This window comes from Cyanistes caeruleus, chromosome 5 (genome assembly GCF_971803275.1).
Source record: "Cyanistes caeruleus chromosome 5, bCyaCae1.hap1.1, whole genome shotgun sequence".
Lineage (NCBI taxonomy): Eukaryota > Metazoa > Chordata > Aves > Passeriformes > Paridae > Cyanistes > Cyanistes caeruleus.
In genome coordinates, this window is record NC_141705.1 from 35,823,582 (window position 1) to 35,850,769 (window position 27,188).

Genomic DNA, 27,188 nt, shown 5'->3' on the forward strand with positions numbered 1-27,188 from the left:
TTCCACCTAAATGCTTAGAACTCAGAAGTCTATTTTAAGCTGGTTTTCCAGACTACTAAATGAGAGAGGGCTCTCTTAAGAAGCATTGTCAGTTTAACTTAATCTAACTTGAAAAAGGTTGTTCATAAGCAAGCAAACAATAACTTTTTTTAATACAATTCCCTAATTTCAAAATAAAAAAATGCAACATTCAAACAGTATTTAAACTTTTTTTACATAATGAGTTATCATTATGATTTGACATCTCAGCCTTTAAAATACGTCACTTTATATACTGGAGTAACTAACTACATCAGCTAACAGGGGAATACTGCACCCAAATAAACAAATGAAGGAGAAATAGTAGGTATTGTATGGGAAAGAGCTGGAAAAAAAACATAATAATGACTATCTTTTAAAAAAATACAAAAATCAAATTTGCACAGACTATGTCTGGTCAATTCCTTTCATTGAAATGGATTTGGTAGCTTTCAGACTTTCCCAGAGCTAACTGCACAGCTGCTGCTACTTTGGCAACAGCAGAAGACAGATCTTAGAGTGTTCCTGCTACGTTGGCTAGATGCCAAAAAGTCCCTGAAAAGTGCAAGAGTAAGGAAGGAGTAATTCTGAATTGTTTCTGTATGTGTGAAGCAAGACTTGAATGCAATTTCATTAAACAAAAAAAGCAGCAATTCTGTGTCCCAAAGGATTATTTCTTAGCAGTTTTCAAATGTCTACTGCAAAACAGTTAGTTTTGAAGACTGTGTATACATATATAGATATAGCCTTATATATTTGTATATACAATGCCACACAGAAACTGTAGCTGAACTTGTTTCTGTAGGTGCATTCTTTCAGTAACATGCAGTACAGAAATATAATTAGCTCACTGGAAATTTCTGAGTGATATTTTTCAGAGTATTTTCCAAATACTATTCCAACCATATGAACAACTGCAATAAACACGTTACTGAAGCAGTAATAAACCAAATTTACATACACCAAAGAACAAGTCTATTCTGAAACAGGAGTGTTCCCATGTGCTACAGTAATTTCTTGAAAAGAATATTTTTGAAACGAGAGAAAAAGCTGTCTATGGCTGTTCACCTGAAGGCCTCTTGAGACTGCTGCCCAAAAAAAATCACTAGTGATATTATTTGGACATATGTCTACTGAACCATAAGAATCTGATTTCAGATGGTAAATCACTTCAATTTTTTTTTAAGTAATTGAGAATATCCATCCTTACTTACTGAGCTACAGCCATTAGAAATAACCTGGTGATCAGTCTGAACACCTGTCTATTTCAAGACTTTGCATAACCACCACATTTCCAAGGCACACAGTAAACCATGTCTTGTATACAAGTATTAGCAACATTTTCAAATTTGTGGGGTCAGCAACAGGCACAGAGCTCCTGGTTATGAATAAATTCAATAGTTTTACAACTGCAAAGAAAAATGCAACACAGATCAACTCTCTTCCAGAAAGCATCTGACAGTATCTGAAGGATACATGTAATTCATGCGAGAATAAAGTTTTTTGATTACATGATTAATTTCAAAGTGATGCTATGGTTCACTGCAAAATATTTACATGTGTACATATATCAAATTACAAAATGTGCACACATGGACCTTTCAACACAAAAAATAACCCAGAGTCTTAATGCAACAAGAGGCTTTATTTGCTATGCCAAACGTAGCCTCATCACAACTGTAGTGCTTTTAAACATCCTAAAATGCAATGAACATCACTGACAAGAAATAGGAAGTGAAGGAAGGGAGTGGGAATAGGAGAAAAACCCCATTGATTAGGCTAGAAATTTCAAACACACATAAATTAAACATAGGACAAAAATAAGAAAACTTTTTGATTAACCCTGTACATTCCACTGTGCATTTTTGTCACTATCAGTTGTAGAGAATGTAAACTCCATGTTCAAAAATTTCCTTCTATAACTTCAGTAGTAAATAAAATTACACTGCATCATTATTAATAAGAACAGATGGAGAGCTTTGGTTCATAGAGTATGAGAGAATAGAATTTAACAGTTAAGAAAAAAAATACCATCAACTTCATAAACAGCACTTGCATTCAGATCATGACTTTAAAGCCAGTGAAAAAAAAACATCAGGAGGCAGGAAGCGCATAAACAGACCAATAAGATTGTGTTTGAGCAATTTTTGTTATAGAATTAAAAGAGAAGTTAACACACCTTTTTGGATTGTAACAACAGTCCTGTTTCAAGAAGCAAAACTCGATTCAGTAAGTTATTCCAGTCCTTCTCATCTATGATCACCTTTCCTTGCAGTTTCTCTTCTAAAACTTGTAGCTTATCTTCCATCCAATCTAGCTTATGAAGCTTTTCCTGGAAATCTGCAAGCTGATGCTTTAAAAATTCAATTTGTGAATTTTCTTCTATGACCTGAAAATATTGGTAAGAACATGTCCTCTGACTTCAAAACAGAAACAATTCATCATTTGATCAAACAAATTAAGTGCAATCTTCGAGTTCAGTAACCACATCCTGCTCCATTAGAAAATTATTTTTCACCCAGAATTACCAAAATATGCGTACTCAGGGAATTCAGCTTTTAAAAGAAGCTGCTGATAGAACTGTGTGTTGAAAGAGATAGGAAAAGTCAGTTAAATTGTACTTTTTCAATTTTTTTAATACATTTATTAAATAACAGCTGCATGCTCCTGAGGTATAACTAAAATGTAAAAATCTTTATCCCCTTAGAAAAATCCTGTTTTTAAAAAAAAAAGACAACATCTTAAAATAGAAGTTCTTACTTGTTCACATTTAACTTCCACAATATCATTATCTAGGCACAATTCTTCCTCATTCTCTCCCTGTGCTGGAAGGGGTAGTGGATGAAGGTCACCACTAACTTCATTTCCTGAGTGCCGTTCAACCAGAGGCTTCTTTTGAGGCTTCTTTTTTGTTAAAAAACAAACAAACAAACAAACAAAAAAACCCCTGGTGTTATTTGTTACAAGAACATTTCAATTCATTAGCCAAGTAATAACATGTAAGACCTATTATTTCAATATTTATTTAAATCTAACTATCTTACAAAATTTACAGAAAGCAATAGCAGGCAGCTTAAATTTTAGAAAACCATGCAGTCTGGAAGGAACTGTAAAACAAATATGCCCACACTTTACCATATATACTGTGGTACCTTGTTTCCTTTCCATAAACAGTAAGGAAGACCTGAATGTCTTCCCTTAATGTAAAGGTTGTTAGATGTCTAAGTGTGGACTGGAAAATATGTTATTACATACAGTGAAATTCCTATGTATAGACAGTTCCAACATCAAAACCATGACTAAAACATTAGGAACAAAAAAGGTTTAACTAGGAAGATTAGAATTTTTCCTTTTTCTTGACAACTGTCAGCAAAATAGCCCCATGAGCTACATATCAGTTTCCTTTAAAGGCTCTCTTAGAGAAAACAGAAATTTTGCATTCTTTCTAGGTGGATTAAATCCTATGACACTAGCACAAAACAAAATAAAATACTTCATAATTAAGAATGCACAATTACTAGTTCTGTGCAACATCTTAACACATACAGATTCTTCAATGTTTTAGTTAAGCTGAAACTCTCCTTTGCTAGGGAATTCTTAAAACACATGTATCTATCCCCATTCAGTGATACTAACAACTAGAAGAGGCAGAGAAACCATTCCAAATACTTTCTTTGGGAAGCTTGCCTTGATAAAAGCAATATTTTTTTTATAAGTAGAAATCACCAACTATTAACAAGCAGTCATAGTCCTAAAAGTTTTCTACAATTTTATTTTGCACCCTTTTGGCAGAAAATATTAGGAAAGCTGCCTCCTTCACATGTCAAGAGTGGCATAATGTATAATTTTTACTTAATGCATACTCATTTTACTTTTGTAAAACCAAAGCCCAGAGGAATGCTCCATTATGGAAACTTGCTGAACAGACTCAGACAAAAGACCAAACAGTGTTTTGAAAGGTGAGCTGAAAACAAACGTGTTAGGCCAAGCACACTTCACTCTTCAAGCATGATACAGCTTCCTTTTCCCATTCTATCTTTTTCCATTGGTCTCCCTAACACTCTATATAATTCAAATATAGCACAAATAACAGCACTAGGTCATTACCACCAAGACTTTGAGATCTACAAAAGTACTCAGTAAAACAGAGAGGCAACATCCACTGTATTTCAGCTATTACTTAAACTAACCACACTTTGGGGAAAAACAAACATACACCAGCCCACCTCAAAACTGATTTGATTAAGTATTAAAACCTAAATGAAAGTAAAAATTTCAGCAAGAGCCTGACTTGCTACAAATGAGATTAACCTTTAGATATAAAACATAAAAATTACTTTCATACCTGTTTGGAATTCAGAGCACTGCCACTAGGATCAGCAAGACCTTTATCACAATTTGGCCATACTTCAAATTTAAAAGGTCTGATTTTTTTCCTCGTTTGGGATTTAACCTCCAAAGTGAACAGAAGAAAATAACACAGGCAAATTTTTAGGATTCCACACCCCACTTTCTAACACCCTCACTGACAGTCAAGAATATTTCACGGTGCACACACACACAAACACATTTAAACCTCTGTAGTACAACAGTGTCTAAAAAAAATTAAATATGACCAGAATTTATAGATAACACAGATCCAGAAGTGAATGCCATACTTTTACACTCATTAATGCCTATGCTAGGTTGCATCAAAGCTGTTTATAAATAGAAAATACAACTTGCACCAGAGTTTAAAGTAAAATAAGTACAAAAAATGTAGTCATGTCTTCAAAACTGACAAATTAAATATACAGTAGTCCTGAAGACTTGCTTAAAACTCAAAGGAAACAAAATCCTATAAAATATAAAGACTGGAAATTCCTTTCATTAACGCAGATTGATACACAACACACACTGAAAAAAGAAGAAAAGCCATTACAAATATTGTTACTGAAAATAATCAGATTTTTGAAGCAATGAAAGTGTCATGTTTAAATTGTTACAGAAATTCAACATATGAGATGATTTCGCTTTGTCTTTAAAGTTATCTGAAACGTTCATTGATTCACATGTTCACTGTATCAAGAACTGTAAAAGAAAATACATCACTTACTGTAAAGACATCAATTAGATTTATCTTCATTCTATTTTTTTTATGCTACAAAATATTGGCAGCTTCATGTCTTGAATGAAAGCATTCAAGCATTTTACAACGGAACTTCATACTACCTTTTCATTATTTGGTCCATAAGCAATGCTGCATCTTCAAACAGAAGCTGAAGACCAGCTTATCTGCAGCATTAAACATGTCAAAAGAAACTTAAAATAAAGGTAACCATTTGATCAGTACCTTACTAGAGTTACTCAACTCCTTATGTTTCTTCACCACACAATTGATAATGTCACAAACGATTTGCATTTTCCTTTCCGCAAAGCCAAACTGAAGAAACTGCTCTTTTGTTAAAATTGGTTTATACTGAAATTGATCACGAAGGAACTGCAACAAAACAAGAGTTTACTTCACTTTCAAAATCACCTCACAATTTGCTGTAGAAATAGCATGCCCATATACTTATTTTACTAGAAACTTTTTTTCCATTCTGTACTTCAGCAGTTAAGCCTTTTCTCATTTGATTAATTTTTATATATAAAATATATATATACAGCTATTTCGTTTAACTAGATTTTAAACATACTTCCTCTTTCATTCACATCACTCTTGTAAACTTCAACTCAGTCTTAAGATTCAAGAAATAAACTACTATAGAAATTAATACTAAAAAACTTAAACTAAGAGCTTTTAAAGTGAATGTACAATAAAAAGTTGTATTAATCTCACCAAATGTATCAAAGGGCTACATAAGACTCCCAGAGAACCCTATAAAGCAGTCTCTCAGATGGCAAACTAGTCTGAATAAGCCACTGTTTCTTAATTCATCAATCCACCTCTCATAAAAATGTGCTTTTGTATATTTTAAGGATAGTTCAGAGTTATTTTCAATCAGTTAAGAATTTGACTCTGACTTATAAAAGGTTAAGTATTCGACTTTATGTATTAAAAATGGCATAGTGTTTCAAAATAGCTGTATGTATTAACTGTGCTTACATGCTAATTTTTTGAGTTTCTTGTGATTTTTTTGATGCTTAAGATTTTTTTTTGCCAAGGTCACTTCTATAAATCTTATTGCCCAATAGACATTTCTGTGTTCTTCAAAATTAACATCTAACAATATTACTGTTCCTGAAAAATGTCTCAAAATTGAGATTTGGCTACCACCACCCACCCTTATTTTCATTAAAATCTAAAAACTTTCACACAGTGACTTACTACTCATCTTAAATCCTAAAATTCATGTTCACTGCCAAAACCTTTCACTTTCTAGTAAAGCTCATAGTAAATGTTTAATTTTTATGAAATTGTACTCAAACCTGTGTGTCTTTTGCAAAGAACAAGAGATACCTTATAAATGGCTTCAATAAAACGCAAGTCACTCTTGGCTGTCAGTTCCACATCACGCTTTACCAAAAGCTCTGCTATGCACGTTGAAAAAGATGTAAAACAATAGCTGATGATAGGTAAAAATGCAGCTGGATCACCCTTTATTAACCTATTAAGAAACAGAAGTATTTTATACAGCAGAAAGTAACAAAAGCCTTTCATTACATGAATGCAAACATTTAACTTGAAAGGAATAAATACAGCCAGCATGTTATATTCAAATATATTTAATTTTAAGGTTTTTTTTGTCCAGGCTTCTCTCATTCAACCATCTTTGCTGCTATCAGTAAAATGCTCAAAAAAATGCTTTTGTGTTCTTCACATAATCTAAATATTGTCAAGTCTAAAGCCCACCAGCATTTCCAGCCCAACATTCAGACTTTTTTTTTTGTTTCTAATCTTTACAGGATTAAGTTTCCTGAAGGAAGTTTTGCAAGCACTTCCGAAGAAATCAGAAAGGTGAGACAAACCAAAACAAAGACAAGAGCAGCAGAAGATGAGCAAGACAGTAATACAGCTCAGAATTGCTCAGAAGAACAAAACTTCATACTTCTATATTCCAGTTCACATAGACCACACCCCAACTTCCCATAACTATGTTCTGCTCACTTCTCACTGGGTGAAATGCTACTTATACATATCTTGTTTACACATCACGTTGTCATTATGCATTAGCATAAGTTTTCACACTGCCACTTACACTGTATAATCCACATCCCTTGGATAATTTAACAAGCGAAGTCCTTGTTCTATTTTTCTTAAACTTCCATTTAGGTCTCCTGTTGCCATTATTCCAAATGTTATTCTTCTTTCAGATTATGAAATAAAAGTAAAAAAGTACATCTGTTCAAAAAATTATGTAAAAAAAAAATTACGAAATGCAATAATCACTTAAATTCAATTTTCTGCTAGAAGCTGGGAGATAATTACCTGCCACTATCTTTACTAAATTTCTTTTCTTGCTATGAAACAAGTATTTTGAAGCCTACCAATCCAAGCAGTGAAGAGGCATGGTCACACAGCCTATGAATGAAGCGATGGTCTCAAGAGACAGTTAAAGCTTGCATTTACAGTGGGCTGGATTTGCTGTGGGTGTTTTTCTTCCTGTGCTTCTATGGTGTTTAATCAGCACTCCTCAAGATTAAGCTCTTCCTGTGTGTTCTGCCCTTGTTAAGAGAATTTTCTTCCTACTTAATCATCAGGTTCCTTTAATTTAATCATTAGATTCTGTGTTATTAGTTGCACTAAACAGAAGTATAAAATACTTACTGTTGGAAGAATTTAATCAGTTATTTGGAAATTGAGGCAGCTTTTCTTCCTGCATTATGCTACACTAATCCATTCTATGGTTTTGCAAATTTAACTAGCTATTAAGACAAATCTCAAAGAATCTGACATAAAACTGAAGCTCTAATCTGCAATGCAAATACTCACAGAAGCCACTCTCGCCATATTTTGACTAAACATATAGGCTCTTTCCCAAAAGTATCAACAATCCTTTCTTTTTACACTAGACGTCTGGATGGAAAAACTGGTAACTACTGTCACTACAAAATAGCTTAAGAAATCATAAAAGTAAGAGTCAAGTTGGAAGCAAATCTTGGGAAGGCTAACCCAGTAAAACAGGTTTTGTCTGTAGAAATTCATAACAGAAGTTATGGAGCGTTGGCTATCAAGAATAAAATCGAGTATGACAAAGTTTCAAGATACAATAATATAGAAATTTGAGCAAGTGGCTCAAAGAACAACTCTCAAAACTGTGTATGATAGTCAAAGGACCAGCGTTAACAACTAAACAAAAATACCAAAACAAAGATAAACTAAAGAAACTATCCCATGCAAGTTACCAAGCATGCTCACACTGTAAACATTGTCTTTGAAATGCCCAACAACTAGATTTTCCATTTCTTCTAATTGGATCTACAGTCTCCTGTTGCACAGGGCGGGGAGCTGGGGGAAATCGCACGTCACCAACAAAGTAAGGGACCTCGCCGTCCTGCCAGCTGCGGCTCCCTTGCCGCAGAGGCCACTCGCACACCAGCGAGCGGCACAAGGGACTGCGCGTCCTAGCCTGGTTGCCCTGGGCACCAGCGGGAAAAAAGCGTGTCCCAGCCAGGAGAAGCAAGGCGGGCTGCAGGCCCGGAACCAGAGCGCTGCGGCAAACTCGCAAGGGTGGGGCCCGGCTCCCCACCCGCTTTTCCTCGCCCCTACAACAGCCGGAGACCGGGCCCTCCCCAGGGCTCGCCGTCTCCAGGAGAGGGAGAGCCCCGGGCCGGGAGTCGGCCCGCACGGCGGGGACAGACCGCCGCCCCGAGAGCGATGCTGGCGCTCACCCGCGCGGCGGGACCGCCGCCGTTCCCTCGGGACCGCCGCCGTTCCCTCGGGAGCGCGGCGGGCTCAGACCGAATCTGCCGCCGCCGAGCCCGGCGGGCACTTCCGCTTCCCGCGCGCCCCGCCCCGCGGACGTCACTTCCAGCAACAACAGCAGACGTCAGAGCTGCCCTGGCAGGAGTCGGGGAGGCGGCGGCGGGCTCGGCCTCCCTGCCGAGGCTCCTTCCCTGGGCCTGTCCGCCTGTCCCCGCCGCCAGGCCCGCGCAGCCCCTCCCGCCCGGCGCGGCCCTCGCTCGGAGGCGGGCCGGGCTCGTCGCGGCGGCGGTTGGAGCCGAGCTGGCACAGGTAGGGCCCGCCGGTGGCGCGGGGCGGACGGACGGGCGGCGCGGCCAATCGGCAGCCGGGGCTCCGGGAGCGGCCCAACGCGGCCGGGGGGCGGCACCCGCCGGGCCGCGATCGCCGGTGCCCCGAGAGAGGGGCGGCCGTGCCCGGGCCGGGTCCCGGTGCCGCTCTGCGAGGGGAGGGGTGGCGCGGCTGCGAAGCTTCTCGGGACGCGGTGCGGCCTGAGGCAGCTGCGGCCCTCGGCTCCCTGGAGCGGCTCTGGGCCTGCGGGGCGGGCTGTGCCTCCAGCCGCCAGCCCGGTTGCCCCGAGTCGAGGTTGAAGAGCTTTCCCGTTACGCGGAGGACCTGCAGGCCTCGCTTGCAATGCAGCTGCTGTGAACGAAGCTTCAGCTTCCATAGGCTTCCGTCGAAGGAAGGAACGTTTTCCTGTTGGGAAAATTGTGGCTGCAAAGCAGCGGCTGTAGGGCTCAGTTAGGATGAAGTGGAGAACGTTTATATCTAGAGTGCATGTTGTTTTTTTATTTAATGAAGTAGAATCTAGCACTAATGCAGCATTAATATACATTACTTTTAGCGTCCTATCATGCTTGTTAACGCTGCAAAAGAATTTATTATGCAGTAGCAAAGTAACATGAGGAAGACACGATTAGAGTTTAAGTCAGACTTTGATAGATAGCAGACAGAGCTAGAGAAGATAAGCGATTCGTAAACAAGCTTGATATTATTTTTACTGCGGTAGTTACTACAGCCAAGCTATCAAGATGTTTCAATTATTACATTAAATTACATTATAAGTTTGAAAACATGTATTTGAGAGACATACTGTATCTGCAGATTGGAAATATATGTTTCAAATAATTTAAAAATACAGATTTTGACGCCATTACTTAAAGGGCTTTATTACAATGGGTTTGCTTATCTTTTATTATGATGGGCTCTGAAAGCATTCATCCTGGATTACTACAAAGCTGAAAGTAATTACATGATTGGGAAAATTGTGTGTCTTCTAACAAATGGCATATAAGCTGTTGAATAGCTGCACAAATAGCAGAGCTTGTGCATTTTCATCAGCTGGTTCTAGACTGGTTTAAATTCTATCTCATTTTGTTCCTTCTGTGAAATTTCTTCAGTTGGTCCTTAAAATAGCAAATATATATATATTTATTTTTTTTTTTTACATTATAGAAAGGCTTTTTATACTATTTTTGCAGTGATATTCTGTGCATAAGTATGTGAGTATGTTATTATCAAGGCTTTATGTAACGCAGCTAGGTAAGAAAGCTTGAGAAGATTCTTATTCTCTTGTTTCTGAGCACTCAAAATCCTTACTGTATTATCACTGAAGTTATTAAACTTTGTTTCAGTCACTGTGCTACCCAATACATTTTTGCTTCTCCCTATGTTTTATAGTACTTTATTGACTCTAAGTGAGTTTTTTTTAATTAAATTTTAAAGGAAATCTGAAGATTACAAATATTCTGAAGCCTAAGGTTTCTTAACTTGCATGGGATATAGATAATATGCTTATTGTTAATTTTGTAGCTCTTCAAGCATGGAAACTTTTGAAAAAAATCTGTTTTGTTTTGGTTTTTTTTAATTTGCTTTGTTTTCAGTATTTGCCTCATGAAGACTGATTACCTGGTCAGCATAACTTTGACAGCACTCTCTTTCTGTATATTCTGATTGGTCCTAAAATTTTACTTATGTGCTTAGTCTGTCTTTCAAATGTTTACAAGTAGCTGTCAAGGTCTAATTTGAATTTTATGTCCAGCAGGCTCGCAGATGGGTCAGGGACTCTGGAGAATTGCTAGAAACCAGCAATTGCAACAGCAAGGATACAGTGGACAAGGCGATCTTACCAGGGACCATGGTAGGAGGATACCTGCTAACAATGTTTCCAATACAAGCCATCGCAAACAAGCCCAAGGCGGCATTGACATCTATCACCTGCTGAAGACAAGAAAATCTAAAGAACAAGAAGGATTCATTAACCTGGAAATGTTGCCTCCAGAGCTTAGTTTTACCATTTTGTCATACCTGAATGCAACTGATCTCTGTCTAGCATCATGTGTCTGGCAGGATCTTGCTAATGATGAGCTCCTCTGGCAAGGGTAAGCACGAAAAAAAGAAGTTTCACCTGGACATAGTAAAAAGTATTAGATTTTAAATTTGTCTCAGTAAGTGCTTTTTCTCTTCCTAACCTTAGCAAAGGTTTCCTAAGTTAAATGAGATTGATATAGAGGATACATATATCATTTCAAAACGTGTTATTCTGGATTTCTAATTAGTATGGGGGATTACTGGAGATCACTACATACACAAGTGTGCTTGGCACAAGTATACCTGGGTATTATCATACACTTGCTGTTTGAGATAGCATGGGGTAAAAACTGGGACTTGTCTTCACTTTTTGTATTAGTTCAAAGTATCTTAGGTGTTTGTATCATTACTTCTCTGAAATTCAAATAGTTGTCTAGCTTAAGCAAGCAAACCTGTTCAGCCAAATTTCCAAATCAAGAGGTGATGAGAACTCATCTACTACACTTGGTAGCAACTTAGGTGTATCTTTTTTGGAAGATGGCTATGGAGGGAGGAAATTAAAAGTCATTTTTCTCAGTTGAAATTTCTTCAGCCTAACACTTAAAACATGTTTATGTATAACATATGCACAATTTATATGTCTGGAAAATAAATAAAGGAACATTCTTTCAGACAAAATAGTGTAATCAAAATGTAATTAACATATTCTTTGGTATTTTTGTTTTACAGCACTAGGAAAGACTGATGAAATCATACTTATCTCTAGAGTAGATGGTCAGCAGAACTTCTTTCACAACATTTTCTTCTCCTTTAAGAGACAGTATTACTAGTGTAACAGTAGGGTTGCTGATCAGGTTGTTTATTTTCCTTTCATAATGCTCTACAGCTCTTCTCTTCATCTACTTCCTTGCCCTGCTGCATTTGAATTAAGCAGCTTCCCTTCCTATCATGCTTTTGAACCTAGCAAAAGGATAATGCAGCATGACTTCTTAGTTACAATTGTTCTGCAGCTGGGGACTGTTATATTGACAGGAAACAAATTCTAGTGAAGGATACCAGTAAGCTTCTAAGTGTATCAATATGCATTGTACTGTGCTTGGTTCTTGGTGTCAAACCCACCCTAAATACAAATAAATTCCCTAGACCAAAGCTGGAAGATACTAGAGATTCTTAATTGCATGCAGTATATATTCTTAGCATGTGGGGTGGGAATGCATATTTTCCTTGAAGTTCATTCTGGAAAACCGTTCAGTCATTTTTCGTCAAATCTTTCCAAATAATACTCACATTCATAACCACATTTCTTTTGGTAGTGAAAATGTGTCCTGATTTATAAATAAATATCTTTATTCTGTGATAAATAAAAATCTGTTTGCATAATCTCTGTAAAAATCTTCGCTATTCCACACATGTAAGAGTGTGTTTAAGGTTTGGCAAGTACTGTTGTTGCAGTTCCAGACTCAGTCCAAATAAGACCCAGGTTCCAGAATAAAAATAGAATCTTTGCCATGTCTCCAGTGACTACTGGCTGGGTCCTAAACATTGTTCCTAATTAGTAACAGGGCAGGTGTGTTGAAGCAGAACTACCAGTTCAATAAGGAATCTATAGTGTGTGGAAAGGGAATTGCAGATGGTAACATTAAAGGAACTGAGATAAGGGACAGAAACTGATGAAACTGAGATATGGAGTCAGGATGGAATAAAAGAGAAAGAAGCTGTAAAGTTATATTAGAAAAGGATGGGGCTGGATCTAGTCATTAGGACTGGTCAAGAGGACTGTCCACTTAGGACAAGAGGAAGAAGAGTTGGGTGAAGAAGGGCAGATGGGGAAAGTGCTGAATTAATGGCATAATTTTGTGCAGATACGGTGTCCAATTCACTGCACAACTGGGGCACAAGAAAAGAAACAAAATGTTTTAATCCATCATAGTACCACAGGAGAACAACTTGTCTCCCATGTCGAGGTTCTAGGAGTGCCAGAGGTCTCTGCTGTGTGGTTGTTATTATGATACCACCTACTGCGATATGTTTTGAGGTTGCACTCAAATACACCAAAAACCTCTATGAGAAGAAAACATTAATCATATAATTGAAGGTTTTAGGAAAAAAGTGGTAAATCTTTAATAACTGTTACAGCAACCTACTTCTAATTTTTTCTATAGTTTGAGTACTTAGCTTTGCAGTATTGATTACATTTTGCTTCTGTAAAATACATGAAATTCAGAAAGGAATTTTTATAATAGATTAATTCTATTTTCATAGGTTGTGCAAATCCACTTGGGGTCACTGTTCTATATACAATAAGAATCCGCCTCTAGGATTTTCTTTTAGAAAATTGTATATGCAGCTAGATGAGGGCAGTCTCACCTTTAATGCCAACCCTGATGAGGTAAGTGAACTGTTGCTGACAGTAATAAACAGTTACAATAATTGTGATTGGTTTTTTATAATTATAGCCAATAAAAACAAAGTTTTAATAGGTGTTTGTTTTACCGTAGAGATGGTTAATATTGAGCTACAGCCATACGCTGGTCTTTTTTGGATATTGTACCTGTGTACGTCATTTACATGACTTGCCTGTTAAGTGCTCTGTACACTTCTGTGGATGCCAGGAATTCATAACATTAAGAACAAGGCCTAAGATATCCTAACTGAAGAGACAGTGGTGAACTGTAAGAGCATAAAAATGAGCTTACATAAATAAAAATGTTAAAATGCAAAGTATGAGTTTGGTTCCACTTTAGGCTAAACAGGATGAGGTATAAAGTCTGATCACTTCTATGACAAACACATTTTCTTGTAGGGGATTTTTACCTAGTTCTACTATGAAGGGGCAAATCTTGAAATATGAAAAAGATCCACTGCTGAACGATCCTGAAGATGTTTGATTTAATTTCTGTGGGTGTTTGTTGTGCATAATTTTTCTTTATAGAACATAAATTTATCTTAAAAAAAAATATTTCTTGTCAAACTGAAAGGTTTCCATCTATAAGTTCATGTAACTAACTGGAAAAGTCAGTTTCTGCTTTCAGTCTGTCACGTTTCAAAGAAAAAAACAGTTTGAGAGTAGACAGCTTTTGCCTGGGAGATAGACAGTTAATGCCCAAGTGACAGAGAAAGTCTTTTGTGTATAAAACCAGGCTCCTGCTTCATGTTTCCTAGGAAAAGAGTGTACACAGTACCGAACAAAAATGCTGTTAACTTCCTGCATATAGTTACACATACACATGGAAGTGGTAATTGAATAAATCCAAAGTAGAAAAAGGATTGAGATATGAAACAAAACACTTCTAGAAGCAAGTTTCACTCTGCTGATATGATACAGAAAGTGTGAACTTCTGTTTTTACCATGGGGTAAAATAAATAAAGCAGTTCTATGAATCACTATAAGAAAGTGATTTTGTTTAAGTTCTTGCTTTAGCTCATATTCTGCTTGATTAAGAGACCATTACTTTTATCAGTCATGAACAGATTATTTTGTAATTTCTGTGTTAAAACTCTGCCTTGAACTCTGATACACTGCATGAAGCCATCAGCACCTGGCCACTTGAGTGACTAATACTGTTTTTGTGCAGAATTTTCATAAATGTAGTAATAAATGTAAAATTTTTTAAATGAGATGCAATATTTAGGTAACTTATATATTTTCAGTATTAAGTATATTGCTAGCAGTATTGTCTGTCCAATTTTTTCTTTGTATTTGAATTTGTTTTAACATAATTTTTCACTTAACTATCAGTTTTTAATGTGCCATTATATTCCAACCTTATTTAAAGTATTCTTGGTATGTTTAAAGCATTTGGAGATTTCAGAAAAGGCACTTAATAGAAGATTCATTATTTTTAAAGGAAATTAAAATCTGCAAATTAGAGCTAATTTACAGCATACTTAAATTAGGTACTAACTTTATTATGCTACTCTTTCTTCTTCATTATGGTTATATTTTACAATAGAAATACAAACACTCTGCTTCAATGAGAGATGAGAACCTCAGGGTATCTCCTAAGGGCTCTGTTCCTCTCTCCCTGTGGAGCGCCATAGCCTGGTAGGAATCATTCAGGGCCTGAGTTTCAGGAGAATTCACAAATACTCTTGCTTTTACTGTTTACAACTGTGATATTGGCAGAGTAATTATTATAAGGACACTGTGACTGAAACATATGATATGACATTCCACTATTACAAATTGCATCTCCGAATTTTCTGCCAAACTCTGCTTTACATTTGATAACAGACCTGATCAAATTACTATAAAAATAGGAATACTTACAGCCACAGGAGCAAGATTCTCCAAAGGACACCGCCCATGTCATGAAAATGGGTAACCAGGCTCCACAGCAACAGCTCCAGAGCTAGCGGTGGCTCACGGGGTAGGGAAGAGCATCTACACACTTTGTGGTAGGATTCTCTGGTTAGCCATTGTTGTGTGCATGGTGTTGTGATATCTGCTGTAATTTAACGTGTTGATTTGTGTGCATGAGCTTGCATAATTCATAGCAGGTGCTCACATTCTGCTAAAAGGATGTGCCTAAACACATGACATGGAATTTGAAAAAAAAAAACTCCAGTGCATGTTTGGGTTGGATTTTTTGGTTTGGTTTTTTTTTTTCCTTTATTTATTTTTTCTTTTTCTTTCCTATTTTTTTTTTAATTTGATTGGTTGGTTTTCTTGGATTTTTTTTCATATGGCACTACCATTTTAGCCAAGATTTTGGAACCTGGTTTTTCTTGTCTCTTTAGAGAGAGGGGTGCTTTATTGTTAGCATTAGCACTTGAATATAAATATCATGTTGTTTAATTTGCCTACCTGGTTTCTGCTGTATTTTATTTTAAAGAGTGTATGGTATATATGAAATGTTTCTCATGCAGCACGCGTTTCATCTCGTGTGCTTATGACTCAGAATTTGTAGGCAACCAGAAGTATTTCCCATTGTTTTGCATCCAGTTTCTAACTTTCTACAAAATATTTTTTGAAGTTTATTACCTGGATCAATGCTATGTAGCTAAAATTGAAACTGAAGGTACAAACAATCTTTTGGTCAGAAAAGAAGGTCTGGGTTTTTTTGTTTCATCCTTACTGGTTCTAACCGATCTATTTAATAGTATTTATTTTTATGGACCTTCTGGAATCTAGTGTACCAAAACTGTCTTCAATGAAGTCAGGATTTCCTTTACATAGCATAATAATGAAGTACAGTAAGACAGTCCTTATACTGAGCCTGTCTTTTCACTCTTCTGATTGTCTCATTCTACAAGCTGCGCTTAGTTTTTGACAGGGAGGCCAGCTTTTTCTGACCTTTTCCTGATAATAAATTGTTAGCCACTTGTATAAAGCTACCCTACCTGACTTAATTTAATTATAGACAGTCTGTAGATGATGGAATGCTTACTGTGCTGTATTTCTAAGCAAAGTTTTTTGAAATTTATCCCATTTCATAGTGATCTAAGCACACTGATTTGATTGATCAGTCTGAAGAATATTATGTGTATGTTGTAGAGGAAATTCTTTTGTGTGATTCATCAAAAAGTTGGAAAGGAACATTGAGCTGAAACCTTTTGATAATTTTACATTAAAACCAGAGTGGTTTTATCTTGTAAATTATTCATTATGGATTCTGTGTAAAATGAAAAATATTTCCACATTCTATTTGTGATTTCTCCCATCATAAGTTTGTATCACTGAGACTGTATTTTAGACTGACAGTGAAAGAGACTCTGAAATGTATGTTACATAGTGTCCACATTTGTCACCAAATGACTTGATACTTAGTAAAACAGTCATAAAAATTTGCATTTTATAATATCTCATCAATACTCTGCATTGTTCCAGAAGATGCACCATTAGATATATTAAGATAGTGTACTTCCCTAGAAAAAAGGGAACAATAATGCCATACACATCTAATTATTTACGAATAATGTTAGTGTTACCTAGAATCACCAAGAGAAATTGAGACCCTGCTATACTAGATACTGATCTCAAAATTCCTGTGCCATTAACTTAGGATGTGTCTGGTTGTTTTGTATGCATGTCTGAACAAAGGTGTCAAAGGCAAGTACAAAAGTTTGAATATTAACTGCTGTACTGAAGTGCTCTGAAACTACACTTAGGAAAAAAGATAGTCAATGCAGAAATGGAACTAACAGTGAAAATGAAAAGTTTTCCATTTTAGATATCCTGTATGGATATAAACAAATCCAAAGGCTATTTGAAACAGGTATAAAACAAGCAAGGAGCATCAGTGCTGTAACAGAACAGGCTGATGAAACAAGCATTGTGTGCCTGGAAAAAATAAAGAAGCAACTGTAGAAAATAACATACAGAAATATAACAAATGGCTTTTGTTGTTACCATTAGTCTATACTTACAATTGTTTTTTGCATATATAATTTGAATTAACACTTCCATACATTAATATTTTATTCCAAGCTGTCTGAAATTCAGAGGTAACAAAGAGCCACACAGAACAGGGTAGGCAAGTATTCTTAAGGCATCTTTCCTAATTCTCTAATGCAAAGAGCATTACAGTGCTCTGAATCAGAATTTTAAAACTACTGTATGTGCTCATTCCACAGTGTTTCTCAAGTGTTAAAAACACCTCTTCAGAGCTGGTAGATCAAGGCACAGAATAGCCTACCTGACTGCAGTCAAATATTTCCTAAGAGAATCAGCAGCTGACTGATAAATAATCTTAGCATAAGTTTTAATAGTGTGTAGGGCTACTTATTTCAGCTAGTATATATGCCACAAGCAGCCATTTTAGCTACCAGAAGTGATTTATTTGAAGCAAGGGTCCTGAGAGGTTTTCAAGGTAGTATTTACAGTGTTATGAAAAGCAATGACATGCTGTAAATCTTGTAAATAAATTTCATTTGCTGTGCCCAAAAATTTAAGAATTTAAAAGAGAAATCAGGCTTCTACTGTTGCAAACTGGTTTTGATAGCTTAGGATGAAATAAAAAGCAACTAAAAACAATGGCATGTGGTGAATTATATTTAATTTATAGCCTGTTTACTTGTGAAGGATTTGAGGAAAACGCATTCATAGGGACCTATATTGTCAAGGATTATGTGTGGTGGGGGAAAAAGTAATTAGAGCTAGAGAATAATAATGCAAAGACTTTGTAGCCTGTCAGATGGAGATCCTACATTGAGCTGGGAGCTAGTGCATGAGAAAGAAACTGCAGCATTTACTGTCACAGAGAAACAAACCCACTGTCTATCTTAAAGTGTTATTTTCATCCTGCCTCTTCTATACTATGCCAGGTGTTTTCTGGATATGTTGCAGAAGTGTTTGTTAACTGCAGCAGGAGTGCTGTGCAAGACTTCCTCTTCAGGCCAGGCTTCAGTTTGTATTACCTTAAGCTAAGACTTCTTACTGAAGCAAACACATAAATCTCATTAACTCTGGATATATGTAAAGGAGATACTCTGCTGCTCATCTTACATAAATTGCCAAAATCCTTGTTATCTCCCATTTTTAATTTCTTATTTAGCTCTGGTTCAAGAAAGTACTTAACATTATGTTGTCCATCCATATTATGAACAAACTTAAATATGATCTAGTTTGAACTGAAATGCAAGCTGGTAGACCAATACATACTTCATTGTCATCCTGAATACAGGTTTTTCTTAAAATTAGGGCATAATGCTACTAGAATTTTTTTTGTTTTATCTATCTAAAAAACTTTATATTTTTATTTTAATAAACCACTATTTTAACAAAATAAATATATCTTGATTAACTGCTATATATTTTTCTAGAAAATTTATGAATTTTTCTATAAATAACTGAGCAAAAACTATGGACTGGTAAAAATTGCTAGTTAGTGCTACAGCTGTTTCTTGGCCTTTAAATTGTGTTCTTAAACATACATTCTAACTATTTTCCTGCTTGATGCAACTACAACTTTGCTTTACTAAGCCAGTTCACAAAATGTTCCAAACCTGCACTCCTTTATTTCTTTTTCACACAAAATTCAAGAGCACTGGGAACTTATACACTGAATGACAGGTTGTTCCTACATCTTTGTCGCTGTAATTTAAACTAAAAGGGCAGACTTACAAAATATTGTGAAGTTTGATATCAAAAGATATATGAAAAGATGTTTCAGAAGTATTTTAAAGGTGATTTAGGTTGTGGCCTCAGTACATTATTCTGTGCAGAAATGCACTGTCCTGCTCATTTTACATTTCAACCTTTTGCTATAGTCAAGATACGTTGTACTTAAGTATTGTAACACTTCTTTCTAACAAAGGAGAATCGCTCCCTGCTCCTGCCAAACATAATCGGAAGAACTTGGTTAGTTATTCTCAGGTTTAGATTTTCGCTGTTGGAAAGTGTGAGCATTTTTTTAAATCCATTAGTTGGGTTTTGATTTCTGATATTGTAAGGCACATAGTTTTATTTTTTGAGCTGTTTCAATGACTAGAGAGAATCCAGAATATCACTGAAATACTTGAAATTTATCATGTTTATTCTGTAAGAGATGTGTGTTTGGTCCAAGTGTAATACTCCAGAAATCATAATATGAATATAAATTATATGCAATTCTGTGTTTTTAAACTATTTTTATGTTAGGCATAGTGTTCTTATTTATGTGTATGCATATTTATATATGTTGATACTTACCTATGCTTTAAAATCAGCGTGCTTGTGTTTATTTGCATTAATACACATTTAAACAAATGCATTTAATGCATCTATTTGAATGTGATACATTGTATACATGTGAGAACATTACTGTTTCAATGATAGATGTTAAAGACTAAGCACATTATGGCTAAGATTTTCTTATTTGCAAAAACTACGAAATTACTAGTTGTGGTCCCTGCAACGTTTCAAATACTATTACAAAAGTATAAAAAGCAAAATACCAATATACACTGTAAAGAAATTATCAAAGAACCATCATGCTCATTATGGGGTTCATAATTTAAAATTTTCTACTATGACTGTATGTAAAATCTCAACCATAACAATAAATTGTTTCTTTGCATTTGATTTATACTTTTAGAGTGTATTCTGCATGTTGAAATGTGATTTAGAGAAGGAGGAATCATTCTGAAAAACAAACCAGTTAATTCGTAGGATTTCATTCCTACATTGTGAGATACAATACTTGTTCCTAAATACATTATGAGGATTAAACATATTTATATGTGCATGTATTTTATCTCAGGGAGTCAACTACTTTATGTCCAAAGGCATACTAGATGATTCACCGAAAGAAATAGCTAAGTTTATCTTTTGCACAAGAACACTGAATTGGAAGAAGCTGAGAATCTATCTTGATGAAAGGTAATTCAAACTTCTCTTAAAACCTTTTCTATTAATTTTCAATGTACAGCCCCATTTAACAATACTTTGAATGTAGAGGTAGGCCACTTCAAGGATGTAAAAAGGCAAGAAAATGCAGCTAGGTAATGTTTCTGCTAAATTTGAACAGTTACTCAGTTTGAATATTTATGTGACTGTAACACTTAATAAGAATGCTCAAAAATACCAACTATAAATAATAAATATTACATCCTCACAAAATCTTACATAGATATTTTGCTGCTTTTTTGACTTGATGGTTTTTTTTCCCTTATGGGTGTTATTCAGAAAAAGTGAAAAGAAAAGAAAAAGGGATGATAGCTTTTTTAACTAATGTTGAATCATCTAATTACTTTGTTATCTGATTGGATTGGTTGATTGATTGGAGGTTGCACACACCTCAAGAGATGGAAGGGACTATCCTCTTGGAGACATCAGGAGCTGCAGAAGGGAGCACTCTCCCTGCTGTAGCATGCTGTTCTATACCCACAGTGCTTTCTCATGCCATCATGTTGGGGTGGGGCAGTAGCATGAAGGAGGAGGAGAATAGGAACTGCACCTGAATAGGAAGAACAGAGAGCAAACAGAACTTCTAGCAGGAACCCTCTCCTGCTTCTCATCCTCTTCAGCCTGTACTACTAAAGGAATAAAAGGAGTCTGTAGTGTTATCACCACTGTCAGTCCTGTGCTGTAAAACTTGAGATTTATCAATATTTAGACAATAACAAAAATACAATAACCATCTGACATGAGATTGCATTAGTGACTCCTACTGCCATTTATCTTCCATTCATAAACAGAGTATAATCAGGCACTAAAAATAAAAACTAATTTTTTAAATGTTGAAACTCACAAACAAGGTAAAAATCAGGTCAAAAAATATTCTTAGGTTCACTTCAAATTTGCCTCCAAATTTTTTTCAACTGTCTTTTGCACATCTGGCAATATAGATGTGGTCTGAACATTTCATTTGTGTATGTGTTCAGTGCAAAACACTTGAGAACAGCACACCCTGATGGACTTCATGAGCAAATTTTGCCTAGCTGAAGCCTGATTTTAACAAGACACTCCTGCAACAGTTTCTACTTAGACATCAAAATGGGTGACATACTTGTATCTATTCTCTTTGCTGTCTTTTTTAATTTTTGTCAAATTTTTTTAAGTTTTGTCAAATTTTAAAGGAAGCAAAGCCTCTATGTAGACCTTGATTGAATGGACATAAAAACTTTGAGCTCTGATTCATGTATGTTTTTATAGTATTTGGCTACAAATAAGCAAAGAACACGTGTTCATATTATCTTTGTGCTGTTAGTGATAATTTTGCCTTTTAGCAAAATCAAAAGCTCATGTTATTCTAAAGCTTTAATTTTTATTTTAAAATCTACACATTTTCATATTTTAACAGTTAAAAGGAACTTTAATAATACGGATTTTTGTTCTGCCAGGAGAGATGTTTTGGATGACCTTGTGACGCTGCACAACTTCAGAAATCAGTTCTTGCCAAATGCACTGAGAGAGTTCTTCAGACACATTCACGCTCCTGAGGAGCGTGGGGAGTACCTTGAAACTCTCATAACAAAGTTCTCTCACAGATTCTGTGCTTGTAATCCTGACTTGATGAGAGAGCTTGGCCTTAGCCCTGGTAAGAAAAAATGAGCAGTGGATCAGTCTTTATACTTCTGGATTATGCTACTCTTTCTGATAGTTTCAAAATCACCACCTAAACACATATTTCTGAAAGTACAAAATGGTTCAGTATAGACTCATCATTCCACTTGGGTTGAAAAAAAACCAAAAGAAAACCAAATGTACAGATTCTCTTTTTAGCTGATTAGTTGGGTTTATTTCCACGTTATCTTTCTTTTATTTTTGTCTGTTCTTTGTGCTTTTTTCTTTTCTGAAGTTCCTCTTGCAGAATCTTACACACTTAATACTTTACCTTGTGAATAGTCTCACAGAAATGAAAGGGGGTAATGAGCCACATTCAAGTTAAAATGCATTTCTGATTGGTTGGGCAAGGCAGTTCTCAGCAGTGCAACTGCTTACATATTTAAAAGACAAGCTTTTGCAGGATGTTTGTTTTAGTTTACACAAACTTCAAGAATCTGTTTAAATGAAAGTGTTTAAAGCCCTCAGTGGCTTTTGGATTCTGTAGAAATATTAAGAGATTTGTGAATTCTCATTTGTCAGTGTGCTGACATTATTACTTTTAAAGTTGCTATATTTAACTTTATTTCACTGGGATACCCTTCTGAATAGTTGTATGTATATGTGTGCGTATATATGTATATATAGATAAAAAAAATATGAGCCTAGATGATAAAACCATAATGTTCTTGGGGAAAAATACTTTTAATGATTACAGGTTTTTTTAAAACCTTGTTTATTTGTTCTCTCTTGTCTAGATGCAGTTTATGTACTGTGTTACTCTTTGATTCTACTTTCGATTGATCTAACAAGCCCTCACGTGAAGAACAAAATGTCAAAGAGGGAATTCATCCGAAATACGCGAAGAGCTGCACAGAATATTAGTGAAGATTTTGTAGGGCACCTTTATGACAACATCTACCTTATTGGCCACGTGGCTGCCTAAAAGCACAATTTGCTAGCACTTAAAATTTGTAATTTTCAAAAACTACATCAATTCAAGATATTAATTATTTTGTAGAGATGGGGGTTATTTTAGTGCTGGTCATTCTAACCTCTGTATGCAATCAAAGTTTGTGTGTGTAAGTGTGTGTATGTGTAAACTACCTTTTCTATCTATTTACTGTGGGAACAGGAGAATTTTTTTTTTCATGATTTTTTTTTTAGCTCTGCACAAAACAATGCCATTAGTCTGACACAGCCATTTATGAATGTTAAACTGACATTACAGTCTAAGCTGAAAAAGTGGTGAATCTGTGCATTAGATCTGCTTGAAACTTTAATAAGCTCATTCTTTTTAGAATACCATGTAATGTGTATATATTTAACTAAAGAGATTTATAATCATAATTATTTTATTGTAAAGAATTTTAACTAAAATTTCTCCTTTTATCTCTTAAATTAGTGTTTGACTTTCGTTTGCATTCTTTTTACAATGCTGACTACCTCAGATACTTAAGTTAGAGGAACATTGGTCTGAACAATAAAGTTTATTCTAGGAGATAATAGAACACTTGTAAAATATCTAAGCTGGTATTTTATACTGTATTTATTAACTTGAATCAGCATGTTGCTAATCTGCTATTCACTCAATTTTAAGGATTACAGGCTCTGTTTTAGATGAATCCTGATGCCATACAGGGGTAGCCAGGGCAAATCATGCAGTGTACAGAGAGGTTTACGTTATTTACATGCATAACTTCTTTTGCAGATACCAGTTTTTGGGAAACAGGGCAACTACAATCACCTATTCAGCGCAGTAAGCAAGAAAAAATCTGAACAGGGAAAGTGGTAGGAGTGAGTAACGTGTTGCTGCTTTCAACTGGTTTCCTCGGTCGAGAAGTGTCAGTGATGGAAATGCCTTGGCAAATTTATACCAGATGACTTGTTGCTACAGCTGTTAAAAACTGACGCTGCAAGATTAGAGCAGTGACTGTGCAGGATTGGAGAGCTGCTCTTCAGAGTCAGATACTGAATTACTTTCTAAATCTATCATGTAGCTAGATTTTAGACAGCTCTAAATTTAAGGAAATACTTCAAAAATTAGTTAAGTTGCGTCTTGACATTTTCTGAAGTGTGGAGATTAGCAATAGAACTGCTGTTCCGTGTGCAGGAATTGAATGAGGATTTGCCTAGTTTTTGTTCAGACAACTCACGGAGCAGTGCTTCTCTTAAGTTGACATAAATGTAGTTGAAGAGCTGTTCCCGATTATGTATGTTTACATAATATTCAGCTGTCAGTAGCACCTGGATACATCATGGTAACAAGTGTATTCTTTTTCCCTACCATACCATGAGGTGAGGTGGGAAGGTATTCTTAATCTGTAGGACAGAACTAATCTAAGTTTTTATGTAGAAAGCCTATTGCAGACAAGAATTTAATTCAGGAATGACCCCACAGCCATGCACTTTGCCTATGCTGCTGCTTTCTGTTTGGCACCTAGGGAGTGTTACGTTTATTTTAGATGTGAGAAGGGCAGTCCATACAAGGGCTACATAAATGATGGGTAGAAAAAGATGTAGCTATTACTGCTATTTCAGGTGTTTATAGCTCTGCTCCACAAACTGAAATTCATGCAGAAGTACATTTTTATTATGTTACCTTTAATCTAGTGTAAATGCATTGCATTTATGTAGCATACACAGCCAAAGCCAGGAGCCAGCAGTATTGTGGCCATGTTCCAGACAGGTTTACAGTATCACTTGCCTTGCTCAGGATAACTACTCCTCACCCATTGTTGTTTCATGTATTGCAGAAAGTCCAAGGATGCATTCTGCAGTGATCAATTAATCTCAAACACAAATTAAGAGTATATGGTACAGTGGCAAGCTTTGTTCAAGGCATAGGTATCTGCTCCTGTATTACAGAAAAAAAAAATGAAAACTTTAAATGTAATTTGTAAAACCAACTATAAAGCACAAGTGTCTCTGGACTCTTTTAAGTGATCTGGACACAGCAAAATTTAGTCTTCTAAGAAACGCTCCTCAAAGGTTACACACTTTAAAAGAAGAATTCAGTGAATTTTGAAATTAGAACTTTTCTTGTTAGAAAATATTTTCTCCTCAAACCACAAACGCAGAGCAAGGCTTAATTATCTTCTGACTTATTCGTAGGTTAACATTAGTGATAGTTATGATTTTGCACTAATAAGAAAGAGAGTATGAATTTAGAGTCTGCTTTTCTCTTAATTTCCAGTTACCTTATACAGAACAAAGCCTTCAGGCAGACAGGAAATGTTTTTTTCTGGAATAGATGGGTACATCTATTAGCAAGGTTTAGAAAACTTCAAGCCCAGTGTCACAGCCAAGAAGATAAATTAGAAACAGGATGATACAATTCAAGTTTCCGTAAGACAAGTCCAGGGGAAAACAAAACCCTAATGACATGCAGATAACAGCATCCGATCTTCACAACAGGATTTTGAACAGTGTTAGAGGATTAGCACCCAACTCATGCTGTACATTATGTTACTAACACAGAGTGGAACTGAAAACAGCAATCACAACATGCCACGTGTGAATTCCCTCAGAGGCAACCACAAAACAACTAATGAATACAGACATTTCTTCTGTCTTTTTTCCAGTTTGGGTCTAGCTCTAAAGTGGCTGAGAAGTAATTTTTTACATGAAGGTAAACAATTTTTTGTCTTAAAAGGAGAAAAAGAGTCTTAATCAGGTGTAATAGTACTCTTAAAAAAAATGACAAAAATTATCTTGGTTGTCCTCAAAAAACTTTAAAAAAAACAAAGTTTAGGGCAGTGTTCTCTTCAATGTCTCCATGCATAGTTTAAAATAACGATACTTCATTGATCCAAGTGTCACTAAGTGATGTGGAAAAAGCTACTTAATCAAGCACTTCAGAAGAGTTAGGCTCAGAATCTCAAGCAATTACATGAGCATGATCATGTTTATAGCTGCAAAGTGATTCCCAAGCTATTGTGATCCCACTGCTGCATGCCCTTTGAACTTTGGCCACGTGATGTTGCCTTAACTCTCAACTGTATGCACTGTACACAGCACTGAAGGAAGAGGTGAACCTGCAGCCCGTCCCCTGCAAACATTCGCTGTTCTGTCCTGAAAGACACTGGAATTGTTCTGAACGGCCCTTTCTGAAAGTTTGCTAGCTTCAGTGTACACAGATGTGGCAGAAGGAAAATTTTTCTGTTTGTGTCAGGAAAATGAGTGTACCTGTGTCCATGTAAAGTGTCACTCAAATGCAGCTCATGTTTGCTTTTATTAAAGTCTGAGGCTCTGATTGCATTTATTGAAGGAATATGGCATATATTAGATATTGGCTTAGCTATAGACAGCATCTGATGTTATGTTTTCTCAAACTCTGTTTCTGTCTAAAATACTTCCCATTCAAACTCTAAACAACACATTTATACAGCTTTGACTTTTAAAATAAATCAAAGCTGCTGCAACATACAGAAGCCCAAACAAATATAAATTTGAGATGTGTTTTTTGATTTTCAAGCACATGAGAAATTTGCATTTTAGGAAGAAAAATTAAATTTGTTCTCTTTAACCTTTCCCTTCCACCCCCTACACTGGGAAAAGAAAAAATGTAAACAGTTTCAAAATACAGCTTTAAGAAAATAAACTGACTAGCTGGACAAATAAATGTTAGTATTTTTTCTTCAGTATTCTGCAGTTTATTAATGTTCTTAACAAAAATAAATTTATCAATAGGAATTGCTTTTTTTTGAAGTGGTAATATTTTTGTTCTCTGTTTAAGGATGTCATTGTGCAATCTGATATTGTTAATAGCTCTGTTTTTAGAAGACAAGTCTTATTTTAAGCACTTAAACAAAATTGAGATGTATCTATTTGATCATGTTAAAATGTCAAAATTATAATAAGTATTCGGGAAAATCAGATTTTCTTGCCCTCTATTGAATTAAGACTTTTTTTTCTTTTCAGTTATTTCATGGATGCATTAAAACTAATAAACATTAAGGCTGTTGACTTGTTCTCTGCCATTGTAAAATCTCCCACTCTAAGCGCAAA

At 35.8% G+C, this 27,188-nt stretch overlaps 2 protein-coding genes across 22 annotated transcripts in view; one reads left to right on the forward strand and one right to left on the reverse strand.

The window, feature by feature from the left end:
- CEP44 (centrosomal protein 44) overlaps window positions 1-9,027 on the reverse strand; it is a 24,086-nt gene extending 15,059 nt beyond the window's left edge. For 2 of the 19 annotated variants that reach the window (XM_086891428.1, XM_023924975.2), the window contains exons 1-7: window positions 8,833-8,960; window positions 7,200-7,342; window positions 6,461-6,608; window positions 5,351-5,497; window positions 4,364-4,471; window positions 2,779-2,922; window positions 2,198-2,407 (exon numbers count right to left, since the gene is read on the reverse strand). In XM_086891428.1, the coding sequence (XP_086747554.1) occupies window positions 2,198-2,407; window positions 2,779-2,922; window positions 4,364-4,471; window positions 5,351-5,497; window positions 6,461-6,608; window positions 7,200-7,288 (846 nt within the window). In that variant the 5' untranslated portion in view covers window positions 7,289-7,342; window positions 8,833-8,960. Of the gene's footprint in view, window positions 1-2,197; window positions 2,408-2,778; window positions 2,923-4,363; window positions 4,472-5,350; window positions 5,498-6,460; window positions 6,609-7,199; window positions 7,343-7,429; window positions 7,706-7,768 lie in introns of all 19 variants that reach the window. The other 17 variants (XM_086891430.1, XM_023924981.2, XM_086891431.1 and 14 more) reach the window with 15 other exon arrangements.
- Window positions 8,888-27,144, forward strand: FBXO8 (F-box protein 8). 3 transcript variants are annotated; one of them, XM_086891437.1, is made up of 6 exons: window positions 8,888-9,175; window positions 10,947-11,283; window positions 13,475-13,601; window positions 20,395-20,513; window positions 21,977-22,173; window positions 22,937-27,144. In XM_086891437.1, exons 2-6 carry the CDS (start codon window positions 10,955-10,957, stop codon window positions 23,122-23,124), a joined length of 960 nt encoding a protein of 319 aa, XP_086747563.1. In that variant the 5' UTR covers window positions 8,888-9,175; window positions 10,947-10,954; the 3' UTR covers window positions 23,125-27,144. The 3 variants fall into 3 exon arrangements, with proteins under 3 accessions (XP_086747563.1, XP_086747564.1, XP_023780738.1); XM_086891438.1 differs by having other exon boundaries at window positions 8,910-9,175; window positions 10,944-11,283; XM_023924970.2 differs by lacking the exon at window positions 8,888-9,175 and adding an exon at window positions 9,275-9,632.
- The last annotated feature ends 44 nt before the right edge of the window (window positions 27,145-27,188 follow it).

Coding starts and splice junctions, on each gene's coding strand:
- FBXO8 (XM_086891437.1), top strand. CDS start 10,955: ATGGGTCAGGGACTCTGGAGAATTGCTAGAAACCAGCAATTGCAACAG. Junction 20,514..21,976: donor AGAATCTATCTTGATGAAAG/GTAATTCAAACT, acceptor TTGTTCTGCCAG/GAGAGATGTTTTGGATGACC. Junction 22,174..22,936: donor AGAGCTTGGCCTTAGCCCTG/GTAAGAAAAAAT, acceptor TCTCTTGTCTAG/ATGCAGTTTATGTACTGTGT.